General features: G+C 35.8%; 4 protein-coding genes across 6 annotated transcripts in view; 1 reads left to right on the top strand and 3 right to left on the bottom strand.

The window, feature by feature from the left end:
• The window catches only part of LOC109854755, a 7,170-nt gene extending 6,082 nt beyond the window's left edge, over positions 1–1,088 (bottom strand). Inside the window, exon 1 of one of the 2 annotated variants that reach the window (XR_002250243.1) lies at positions 536–1,088. Coding sequence is in view for 1 of the 2 variants with exons in the window: in XM_020428175.1 (XP_020283764.1) it covers positions 536–538 (3 nt within the window). In the remaining variant the exon portion in view is untranslated. The remainder of the gene's footprint in view (positions 1–535) is intronic. The other variant, XM_020428175.1, reaches the window with a different exon arrangement.
• A 952-nt stretch (positions 1,089–2,040) lies between these two features.
• Positions 2,041–3,939, bottom strand: LOC109854762 (transmembrane protein 267). Its single transcript, XM_020428182.1, has 2 exons — positions 3,463–3,939; positions 2,041–2,914 (listed from the first exon to the last, which is right to left on the bottom strand). Exons 1-2 carry the CDS (start codon positions 3,751–3,753, stop codon positions 2,585–2,587), a joined length of 621 nt encoding a protein of 206 aa, XP_020283771.1. The 5' UTR covers positions 3,754–3,939; the 3' UTR covers positions 2,041–2,584.
• Positions 3,940–5,476: 1,537 nt separating this feature from the next.
• On the top strand, positions 5,477–7,181 carry LOC109854764 (C-Myc-binding protein homolog). 2 transcript variants are annotated; one of them, XM_020428185.1, is made up of 3 exons: positions 5,477–5,639; positions 6,337–6,458; positions 6,668–7,181. In XM_020428185.1, exons 1-3 carry the CDS (start codon positions 5,637–5,639, stop codon positions 6,816–6,818), a joined length of 276 nt encoding a protein of 91 aa, XP_020283774.1. In that variant the 5' UTR covers positions 5,477–5,636; the 3' UTR covers positions 6,819–7,181. The 2 variants fall into 2 exon arrangements, with proteins under 2 accessions (XP_020283774.1, XP_020283773.1); XM_020428184.1 differs by lacking the exon at positions 5,477–5,639 and adding an exon at positions 5,752–5,911.
• Positions 7,182–7,325: 144 nt separating this feature from the next.
• LOC109854763 (prefoldin subunit 3) lies at positions 7,326–8,668 on the bottom strand. Its single transcript, XM_020428183.1, has 3 exons — positions 8,572–8,668; positions 7,620–8,153; positions 7,326–7,488 (listed from the first exon to the last, which is right to left on the bottom strand). The coding sequence occupies exons 1-2, from the start codon at positions 8,653–8,655 to the stop codon at positions 7,665–7,667; spliced, it is 573 nt and encodes a 190-aa protein (XP_020283772.1). The 5' UTR covers positions 8,656–8,668; the 3' UTR covers positions 7,326–7,488; positions 7,620–7,664.
• Between the last annotated feature and the right edge of the window lie 3,745 nt (positions 8,669–12,413).

Genomic DNA, 12,413 nt, shown 5'->3' with positions numbered 1-12,413 from the left:
TAACATATAAAATATTTATTACCTAATTGTATGATAAAAAAAAATTGTATAAAAAATGTTAAACTTATATATTTGATTAAAAAAACAAGATTCGAATTTACGATGCAAAAAAATAAAAAATTATACCATTTCCAACATTAATGATCGTTAGACGGAGAGAAATAAAAAAATCCTACCTGCGATAAGGATAAAAATAGACCAATTAACGGCAGCTTCGTCATAAATCTACGTCAAAAGATATAATCACTTTGATAACGCGAATAATCGACGACAAAAAGCGATTTACACGCTATTTACGGCACTCGAGCCAATTCCAAATGCTTCATCAGAGACGGCGAGGCAAAACACGTTCAGGAATTCCGCTGAGTAGAAAAAGATCGCGTATACGATATTCCGTGCGCGCGCGCGCGTGTATATTTGTGACAATTTGCGGTCAGGGACCGTACGTTGCTATCGTGTTCACGATAGTTCTCGCGTGTGATATATATATATATATATAAACACAGTAAGTACAGTAACTATGTATAATACTTACCATCGTGGGTATGATTCAACAGGCCGAATCCCCCGCGAACGTCGTGTTGTCATGCCTCGCGCACAATGTCGTCTGCGTAAGATGAAGTCGCGCCCGCGTCTTCAAGATACCGATATCAGAGCGTTATCGCGGCGAACATTCACATATCTCTTCGGAAAACGATGACATTGTAAAATCCTAAGATGCTGAAAAAGATCTTCATCGAGTTTTTTTTTTTTTTCTCGCGGTTTCGCAATCAATCGGAAAATCCGGATTGAAAAATACAAATTTGGATCTGAATTACGATCCGTAAAAGAAATTCGTTCGACTTGCGGTAATAATAAAGAATAAAATCACGTGACGGAGACGTGCCCTCCGCTCAAAAAAAAAAAAAAACAAAAATAAAAAAAAAAACAAACAAACATGCGCGAAGTCGCGGACCTTCAGACTTTCGATCGGTAGAGGCTTTCAACGATCTGGGCGACCTGCGCTGTTTGTTCAACAGGTGTGGAACAGTCGACTAGTTAAATGAGCACTAAGCGAGACCGCCGTGAGCTAGGTGAGGCAGAGCGGCGGTGGTAACAGTGCCAGCTAAGCAATGCCGAATGCTGATAAACCCCTCCAGAGCGCGACTCCGATCACGGGTTGTGTGTACACACGTGCGCGGTTTGTCTCGCGGGGGCATCCGCGCGCGTCCTCCTCCGCAGCTCTCACCTTCACGAAGAGACGCGTCGCGTCACGTGGGCGGGAATGCTAAAAAGTTGCATAAGATACAAAGTAGCCGAAGTCGTTACTACGGCGATCATTATGCGACAATAACATTACCTCCGTAAATTATTAACGACGAGAGAAAATATCAACGCGGAAAATTTCGCACGATCAGTTTCTCTTCTTACAGCGAATGTTGGAAAATGACACCATCACATCTTCGGAAGAAACGTAAAAATTTATTGTAGAAATATTTTTAAAGACAACTTTCTTTATAACACAGCTAATATGTGTACGTACAAATATCATTAACGTCTTGCATAAAAAAAAGTGGTGGACGGTGTGCGGTATCGAGTTGTAAAAATGCAGGTAGAAGAATGCACGTAGGACTCGCCCATAAACTATGCACAGCTGCAACAGGCTAGTGTACAAATTATTATGTATGCGCGTATATGTGCGCGCCACGTAAATGTGTTATACCAAGTTGCCATCCGCAACTTGGAAAAATTTTATTCGAACTTTCCCTTTTGCTCGCGCAAGCGACGATATATAACTCGTCGTTTTGTTGTCATGTATATATTACACATATCATATATTGTCAAAGATCACGCACGCTCGTAATTAACTTTTACAATTATACAAAATAATGAACAGAGATCGTTAAATCATGTGTTACATATTATCGGTACATTAACTGGTGAAAAAATAAAAATTACGCTTTTTGCATATTGACGCTATTCGGCTGGCTAAAAAGTATATTTTTTTGGAAGTTTTATTATCACACTATAATTTGTTTTATCATCGAGAAAGAAATAATTTTTCTTGACAACAATCCAAAAATATTCTCTTGATATAGTGTATATAAAAATATTCTTTGATATTGATAAAATTTTGCTACACACGATATTCTGCGCAGCACAACATTGTATGTGTTTGAAATGTATTATAAAAAGATAATTTATTGGACACGCGTGTAAAGTCTTGTACAATTTCCAATAACCGTGTTTTAAAAAAATATTTATCGCAACCGTTAACCGTAATACCTAATTTTATATACATATATGGCTCCTTTGAACATTTTATATATATTAAATATCACATTTGACAAAGTATGTGAAAGATCTATCGTAAATATATAATTTATTATAAATTTTAACAAACCTAAAATTTTATATCTATTTTCACAGAGAGCTTTTAATTTTTTAAGTTTCTAATAAGTTAGCGCTCTTAACCAACAAGTACTAATTACTTATTAGTTTTTGTACATACTTAAAACAAAAAATTCGTAAATTTAATGTGAATTTCATTCACTTGTTGTTTGGACATTTTTATATGTGTGAGACATGTTATAAATCAAAAGTTTCATACATCGATAAGAGTGATACTGTCATCACTCTTCCGCGCAAATGTGTGTAGGCTCATGAGCCAATATAACGCATAAGGAAGGAACATACAAAGACTCAAGTATAAATAGTAGGGAATGGGACGTGTGGAGCCGAAAGGACAAAACCACAAACCTCTTCTGGTACCGTCCCGGATATGATGACTTAGGAAGGCGGCAAGGATCAACCAGGAGGTATGCTCTAACACAGGAGAGTGAAAAATACTCGAGAGTGAAATAAAAAGTATCCACAGCAGAATAGGAATTGTAGTGCAGTGTAGAAATGGCCGTTTCTGCAAATGCGTGGCATCCTGGAATGATAATAAAATACTTTCTCTGAATTTTGTTAATTTTTATGTATAGTTTCGCTTTTTTATATAAATTAAAAATTTGCAATATCTATTAAACATTTGCACTTCTGTTATTCTTTGTTATAATCTTTTGTTAAAAATCATTCTCACTTTCTTATATATATATTTTTATATATATATTTTATATATATATATATATATATTATATATATATATATTATATATATATATATTATATATATATATATTATATATATATATTTCTGCAATTTCAATGATTCAAATTTGGAGAATTCTATTTATATTAATTGTTTTTCTATTTCACTTGAATAATAATAAAACCAAAGAAAAAAAATAAAATTTAAAACCCTACATTTGAAATTACTGAGTAACAAGATTACAAATAATAACTTTTGACAAAAACATTTCTTGTACCGTAACAAAATTTCTAGTTATTATCGTCTGTTTTATTAACAAGCAGAATGAGTTCCGTTGTATATATATATACATATATATATAAAGCTAAGATTCTAAACTAATTTACACACATGAATATGCCAACTGCGCGCCGCGATAAAGTGATCCACGTCGATAAGAGACGCCAGCAAAAAGCAAGAGAATACGCTGGTCAGATTACGAGCGACTGGTTTCCGGGACAGGATAACAATCAGCATCCACGTGAGGCCGCCCACTGTCGCGTGCGTCATGTTGTCAAATAGCGCGCGCTCCAATTCGGTCTTACCGTACTTCAACGCGAAATCGCCAATAATCGAGCAAGCACCGATCGCGCACGTCACAAGCGCACGTAACCAAAACTCACGTCCTCCGCCGTGCCACATCGTGCGACGCGCACTTTATTCATGTGATATCGCCGGATAATCGTCAACTAAACCACACATTCAATTGCGATACGACCGCGATCAATTACGCGAAAAGTGACAACACAATAAACAACAACTAAAACTAAACGTCATTGAAGAGAGGAAAAAACACGACGTCCACCATCTTGATTCTATCTTGCGCGCGCAGTTCAACTGATGCGCGCGCAAACCCGCTCTCTCGTATGGATGTTTGAGAATTTGACATAATTGTACAGTCGGCGTCAATAAATCAATTCGTGGACGCGGGGAGCTAGGGGTAAGAGGGACGGTATTTTCCAGCAGTAAATACTGGGTGCGTTCAGACAACTCAACAGTTGCACAACGGTTGAGAGATAATCACTTATGATTGGATCGTACTTTTGGAACCGCATCGGATTTTGAAGAATAGTCCTATCATAAGTGATGATCTCTCAACCGTTGAGTTGTCTGAACGTACCTATGGTCAATTTGATATTGGGTGCGTTCAGACACCTCAACGGTTGCACAACGGTTGAGAGATAATCACTTATGATTGGATCGTACTTTTGAAACCGCATCAGATGTTGAAGAATAGTCCTATCATACGTGATGATCTCTCAACCGTTGAGTTGTCTGAACGCACCTCATGTTCAGCAGACTGAGCAGATCAGTGAGCGCTTAGGCCTGGTTTATGCGAGCAATAACTGTTAACTTATGCCGGAACCGGTAAAGTTTAACTATATGATTTTAATACTTCTGTTTATACAAAATTGCCGAATGCGTATAAACAGAAGTATTGGAATCCTATAGTTAAACTCTACCGGTTCCGGCATAAGTTAACAGTTATTGCCCGCATAAACCAGGCCTTAGTGATTCTTCAATATGATTGGTTTCTACACTTAGATCCAGCTAAGATCTAAAGGCAAGATTCAATCATATTAAAGAATCACTAAGCGATCACACTGGTCTAGTTTCCACCGAAGCATTAATTCACACCTAATGCGACGTAGAATCAAATTTAAGTCGATGGAAACCTGTCAAATTGCGCTGATTTCGCTTCCGCTTTGGGCTGTGTTCAGTTAAGCAAGATGGAACGAACTAATGGAGGAAATGCAGGAAATACAGGAATTGGAACTAATGAATTCCTGTATTTCCTGCATTTCCTCCATTAGTTTGTTCCATCTTGCTTAACTGAACACAGCCTTGATCTATAAGTACTCTACTTCCAATGGAAACGGAACACTAAATTTAATCCGTAGCGTAGTGAAACCGAATTGAGGGTTTCGGTGGAAACTAGACCACTGATCTGCTCAGTCTGCTGAACGTGGGGTGCGTTCTGACAACTCAACAGTTGCACAACGGTTGAGAGATCATCACTTATGATAGGACTATTCTTCAAAATCTGAAGCGATTCCAAAAGTATGATCCAATCAGAAGTGAGTATCTCTCAACCGTTGTGCAACTGTTGAGTTGTCTGAACGTACCCGTGGTCATTGTCAACAGTTTGAATAAGCGCGCGAAATATCCCGCGAATACGAAAATTTCCATATTTAATGGCCGCATTCGCAGACCAATTGCTGAGTTGTCGTCTTGTCGACAATCGACGTTGATTAGTTGGTTCTAAAGTAGGATCCAATCACGTTCGATTGCTACAAAAGCGGCTTGTTCCGCTGAACGCATCAAATATCTAGGAATTATTTGGTGGCAATTCGTTGGGTGGGGCGTAAATAAGAGACTCGCGTTATTTTGACTTTGTTTGCGCTCTTTGCCGAACGACATAAGCATTGATTCGACGAAAACCTACTGTTTTGACTTGGGTTTATTGAAAATTATTTTCTCAAGGGAAAACTCGAGAATTAAGAAACAAATAAAACTTCGTTAAAATGGTAAGCATCTAATTAATTCATTCGTCAATTAATTAATTTGTTCTTTTTTGTGAAAAAGTCACTAAAGTCAAGACAATTTGTGTGCCGGTTATGGTTTTACTTTTTGTACTGGTTTTTGCGTCTGTGTTATATTTGTTTTGTTACTTGTTTATTGTATTTTGTCGGTGTCGAGGGGGTAACAGATATATTAAGCTATAAGGTCGTTCGAAGAATCAAGCCTTTTTTCCAAGACAAAATGGTGGTTAATTATGTTGACTATTGAAAACAGATATGTATGTTGAATAATGAAAAAAAAAACTAAACACTAGGCCAGTTTTGCCAAGGTTAATTTAAGAGTTATTGTATACAGTGATCAGCTATTTCATTGAAAGTGATCAACTGCTTGTGAATTAACCAAACTTGTTAAAACTGACCATCATTAACATTTAATCGCATCACAATAAACAATTGAAAATTTATCTCATTATCTAAAAAACATTGCTAATCTATAATTGTAGTTTTTATTATGTATGAAATTTTATTTGTCTAGTTATATTTTAATTCATACTTTTTTTTCTCTTTGTTTTGATCTTTTCATTTGACAAATAAATATCAAAATAGTTTTATTGTGTTATGTGTATATACATAACTCTATAAGATTATATTTGCGATTATATTGCTTGAAGAGAAAAGTACAGAACATATTTTTTGGTTATAGTCGATCTCTATTAAACGAGAAGAGTTTCGCCAATATCTGGAGAGGGCTGGTGTCATGGATGCTCTCACAAAAATTCTTGTATCGCTTTATGAAGAATCAGAAAAACCAGCCGATGCTTTGGAGTATCCTTTTCTTAACAATAATGTTAAAGATCTATTCTTTAGCATTTTGTATCATAAGTTTTAAGAAACAATATTTAAAATAAGTATATTCTCATATAAAAAATATATAAACTGTGTTTGTGCGGAAGAATGTGTTATTTGTACGAGAAATATCTGCTTATCTATTAAATATTATGTAAAAGTTAAATTTCCTTATCCGCACATTGTAGTTACATACACAAACGTCTTGGAAATATTGTAGAAAGTCCTTCGGAAATTGAAAGCCTGAAGAAAGAACTGGAGGAGTCAAAAGCCAAAGTATCAGAATTAAAATTAAAATTGTCAAAATATGAGCAGAAAGAAGGAGTGACGACAGAGTAACTTTAATGGATAATTTTATAATTCTTTATGTACTCAACAAATTTATGCTAGTCTTTTGTTTTTGGACAGTGGCTGTAAAAAGTCAGCATACCTCAGCATCTCTCAGATGTGCCTTACTATTAAATGCAAACATGTAAATTTGTAATAGAATATAAGACAAATTACGAAATCTGTGTAAACATTCCGCTACATGTTCATTAGTATCATCACTCTGTCATAAAATATACATTTAGCTATTATAATTTTCATGCAGTTTCTTTTCGGAGGACAAGAATTCGCCATTTAAAACATTCAAACATGTACTTAACAAAGTGACGTTTGTACAGATCTCAAAAGCTCAAATAAATATTTCTTCTACGTTTATTACAAATTATACCAGTATTTTTAAAATATGGTTTTTTTATATGTATAAATCTATCACACGTTTTAATTTTGTTTTTTTTTTTTTTTTAATGTAAGATAATATTTTTTATTAGGTTTTGGAGAACAGATACAATGTACAAACAATAAAATAAAATTACAAAAACTTTAGTTAGAAATCCAGATATATTTGTAATAATATACAGAAATATTGATGTATTCAGAATTTATAATTAGATGCATTTCTGAAATCTTTATCCGAAATTTTGTTGGTGCTATATGTTCTTCAACTTGATTCATAATGGATATTCTGGAAAATGTAACAAATTTATATGACAAATGATTTAGATCATTTAAATAATTTATTAACGTGAGATATATAAAATGTGTATAACCAGACGACTACTAAGACAAATATAAAACTGTTCTTTAGGAAATTACCATCTTAGATTTTAGGCAAATCTCATATAATCACAATTAAGAGTTTCATGTTGATTTTGCTGCTTGTTTGCGTTTCACATCCCAATTATAAATGCGTGCCATGTTTACTTCCATAGTGGTAAATTGATCTCGAACAAAGTCCAGATCGTGCTCTACATATCCTAAATTCTTCTTGGCTGCTTCAATATTTTTGGTCAATACTTCTTGCGCATCATCTAAAGTATATTCTAGCATCACATTGGCACCCAGCCATAAACATACTTTATCTGTGGGTGGTATTATAGCTTTTGCATAAACTTGCTCGGACAGTAAAAACTGAGTTTCCAAGTTGTGGCTATTGTTCTTTTCCATTTGTAATTTCTCAATCATTTCTAATGACCTTTCTAAGTCAGGTATTTGGGTTCTCAATCGTCTTTTCTTATTGACCAAATTATACTCCATAAATTTGTATTTCCCGTGACTCTCGTCAAACTTTCTGAGTACTTTCTGCACAGACTCATTTTCTGGTTTTGCCATGAAAACTTCAACATCGTCCTGAAGATACACAACATATATGAACATCTTAACATAAGATTACAAAAAGTGATTGAGTAAATTTAACATAAATAACAAAGATTGTTACAGCATTCTTCTCTAATGACCATATAAGGTTTGATAGATTGATGTCAAATTGTCTTTAATCAGTCAATGTAAGAATAAAAACAAATTTTAATTAAAACAAAAAAGATGTTTGTTTCTTGACATATTTTTTTTCATTAAAATTGCGGTAAATTTATGTTTAACAAAAAGAAACTGATTAAAAAGAGTAATGCATGGATCTAGCACTGTGAACGATTGTAGAAAAGTACGAGTTTCAGGAATGATAATTTGAATTGTATAAATCAGTACAAATGTATACGATTCGTATATATTAAAACAATCCATAAATTACACATTAATAAATAATACTCACGACGAAATCGGCCTCCGGTATGCCGGCATACGATTTTCTATCTTTACTTAGCTGGATATCCACTTTATTGTCACCGTCTTCCATCTTGTATCACCTGTATCTCGTAGTGATTTTCATGAAACACAATTCTGTGAAAACTTAAGATCAATTTTCAATATTTGTTTTATTTTCATGAAAAATAAGCTTTGAGAATGGGTGCGTTCAGACAACTCAACGGTTGAGAGATCATCACTTATGATAAGACTATTCTTCAAAATCCGAAGCGGTTCCAAAAGTACGATCCAATCATAAGTGATTATCTCTCAACCGTTGTGCAACTGTTGAGTTGTCTGAACGCACCCATGGTCAATTTGATATTGGATGCGTTCAGACAACTCAACGGTTGAGAGATCATCACTTATGATAGGACTATTCTTCAAAATCTGGAGCGGTTCCAAAAGTATGATCCAATCAGAAGTGATTATCTCTCAACCGTTGCGCAACTGTTGAGTTGTCTGAACGCACCCAATGAATACGGCCAATTGACCGCGTTCGGCAGAACAATTGGTGAGTTTGTGTCTTGTCAACATTCGACTTTGTGATTAATCGATTCTAAAAGTAAGAGCCAATCATGTCCGATTGCTACGAAGCGACAACCAATAGTTGCATCTAGCGGGAACACACTGGGTGCGTTCAGACAACTCAACAGTTGCACAACGGTTGAGAGATAATCACTTCTGATTGGATCGTACTGTTGGAACCGCTTCAGATTTTAAAGAATAGTCCTATCACAAGTGATGATCTCTCAACCGTTGAGTTGTCTGAACGCACCCACTGCTGTGTGTATACCATGCTACAGTAATGCTCATGCGCACACGAGTGGTGTTTTTGAACGCACCCCCCAAGTGTTGACAAGACGAGAGCGATAACTCTCCGTTGAACGCGGTCAACAGATACGTAACGAAATATTTGTATTATTTGTTGTTTTTTTTTAAAGAAACAATATCTTTCCTCTGTATCTGGAAATTGGACTACTTTTGTGAGGTAATGTTAACAATTCAATAACAATTATTTTTGTATAAAAATTACAAAGAACGGTGTAAAATTTTCATTAAATAGGAATTACTTAATATATTATTGTACTATTGTTTTTTCTCACTATCATAGGCGATTTTTGGCGATCGTATGGTACATATACCAAAGTGTACCAAACTATAGTTCGAGTGACTTCAAATTATAGTTTGGTACACTTTGGTACATGTACCATACGATCGCCAAAAATCGCCTCATGTCATTTATATAAACTATTATGCGGATAGCGCATTGTACAAGTTGTAACCATACTTTATAGTAGTGGTCACCAAAAATCTACCCGCATGCGCTATGCGCGTTGTGTCGCGTACACCGTATACTCGCGCACAAACGATTTAACGGACATAATATGTATCACTGGATCAGGGCGCATTCCTCCTCTTTGATACTTTATTGGGCCTAATAGAGCCGAATTGTTGGTGCATCTCTCGAGCAAAGGATGGGCTAGTGCGAGTCTAGACGTCTTGCATCTGAAAAGCGTATCTTTTTGTTCGACAATTATCTTGCATGCAAAACAAGCATCGACAAATTTATCACCACCCACACGAATAAGAAATATTTACAGTTGGAATTCCTGTTTCAATTAACCTTTTCGCTCCGGGACTGGTCCATATATGGACCAGCAAGAAAAGCAAACGTAATAGATGTTTATAAGGTCAGTTTAATGCACTAAATTTAGGAAAAAAATTGAAAAAAATCCTGGTTACTTCTTTGACCTTCAAAATTAACTTTGAAGGGGGGAGGTAGCAGGTTATTATTAACTTTTTCAGCTAAAATGCGAGGTCAATTTTAAAGGAAAAATCCCCGGAGCGAAAAGGTTAACAACATATAAATTTAACTTCGTTTTGTGTACCGAAATAATCAATTTCGCCGACATTTCTTTCCGAACGTCGTATATGAATTATATAAATCTTTTTCTATATTATTGTTTATTAATTTTATTAACGAACATTTATATGCGACGCTTGCAATTTGACCGAATAGTTGAAACGTAAGTCTGTAACTTTGTTTCTTTTTTTTCAGCAGTACATTTCCCCCATTTTGCGCATGTCGTCGTAAATCTCGGAAAAAGTGAATTGAAATCACACATGGAAAAATAATTTCAAGATTGGGTTTGGTTTGGTGCAAATATGGCTCTTCGGACCGGAACTGACTAGTAGTCCATACGCCAGTCTATGTCAAAAGTACATATAAAGACTATATTATAGCAAAAACATATGCTATGCTACGCTTTGCTTTGGTTAAAATCAAAAATTTATCCTCATTTACTTTTATATTTCCAAATTGTAATCATGTGATTCGATTAAGTTTTTAATTCAAGAACAACATTATTATATATATATTGATAAAGGCCTAATATATCTAAGGCCGAAAACGTTTTATATATTACGTGCTTGAATAAAGTAATGCTGCTATCACACACACATTATCATCAGTGTTTTTTGCTTCAAAGGGCCATGATAATTTTCCTGTTCTTATCAAAAAATTATGTTGTCGATTGAAGAAGACCGAGAAACGATACTTCCGTCGTGACGACGGTTTACGTTGGAACTTGATTAATTTCAAGATTCTGTTGAACAATGATGAGGCTTTTGAAGAGAGAATGTCCTAAATTCCGAATATGCCTGTTACGTCGAATCAGGAAGGATTAATGCGGCTCGTTTTGGTGAGTTAGCGAAAAGGCTGGTATCGCGCGCGCGCGCGCGCGCACGGAGCGGAGATCGGCGAATTAGCGTTTCGGGAGCGCGATACGCGCGAATCCAGAGCGCTGGCATGTTATGAAACGATAGCATAGATCCGTGGCACGTTCAGTTAGAACCTCAATGGCGCTTACAGGTTACCTAGGACTTCCTGCGGAAATAGCCAATACACACCTCCGACCTCCAACCAGCACTCGCTCGAGCAGCCCGCGCGCGCGCGCGCGCGCTCGCGCGTTGACTCCTGTTGGTCGCTATACTCCATGCCAGAGCGTATGTTATCGCTCGACACGCACTCGTTACGGCTCATCATCGTGATCTATGCGCCTACAACAAACGCTACATCCTTAATCCGTTCTAGTTGGGTCGATCCTACGCGCGTGCTGCGCGAAAAACCGTATACCTTACGCGTCTCCGCGTTAGAAAAAAAAAAAAAAACAGATAACTATTATAATTACGTCTTGAAGTTTTATTTTTTTTTTTTGACAAAAACTTGTTTACACGCTACAATAAATTGTTTTAGACGTCTAAGCGATATTATTTTTGTCGAGATAAATCGCATCTATCGAGCAACTTGCATTTTGTTAATCAATCAATCGCTCGTGAAATGATCAAAATAGTTAAAAGGCCGATACGAGCAGTAAAATACAGGTTGGTCGTGTATAAATAATAGTCTTTATTCAAAAAAACACAAACGTTTCAGTCCACAAGTTTGGACCTTCTTCAGTGTAATAAAGTTTATATTCAATTAAAAATACATATTAACTCTCTACTAGTGTCCGACCGAAACTAGTTTTTACAACCGAAACCGAAACCGAAACCGAATTTCGGTTTCTGTCTCAGTTTCGGCCGAAACCGAAACCGAAACCGAAACTTCCTTTTATAGTAATTCCTTATTACAGTTTTTTAGTTTGAGCCTGTTTCTGTTAAGTTTAGCTAGCTGCAGGTGCGTATGTGTTTAAAAAAGCTCTTATTCGATAAACAAATAGCTTTATTGCTCTTAGACAATCAACAAAAAAAAGTACCACAAACGTTCTTCTGTATGTGAGGTGAGGTGTGTAATTCACACAGAAA

Source organism: Pseudomyrmex gracilis, unplaced genomic scaffold, assembly GCF_002006095.1.
Source record: "Pseudomyrmex gracilis isolate BER0280 unplaced genomic scaffold, ASM200609v1 scaffold_73, whole genome shotgun sequence".
Taxonomy (NCBI): domain Eukaryota; kingdom Metazoa; phylum Arthropoda; class Insecta; order Hymenoptera; family Formicidae; genus Pseudomyrmex; species Pseudomyrmex gracilis.
The sequence above is the reverse complement of the archived record's forward strand: the minus strand, read 5'-3'. Positions and strand labels throughout refer to the sequence as shown.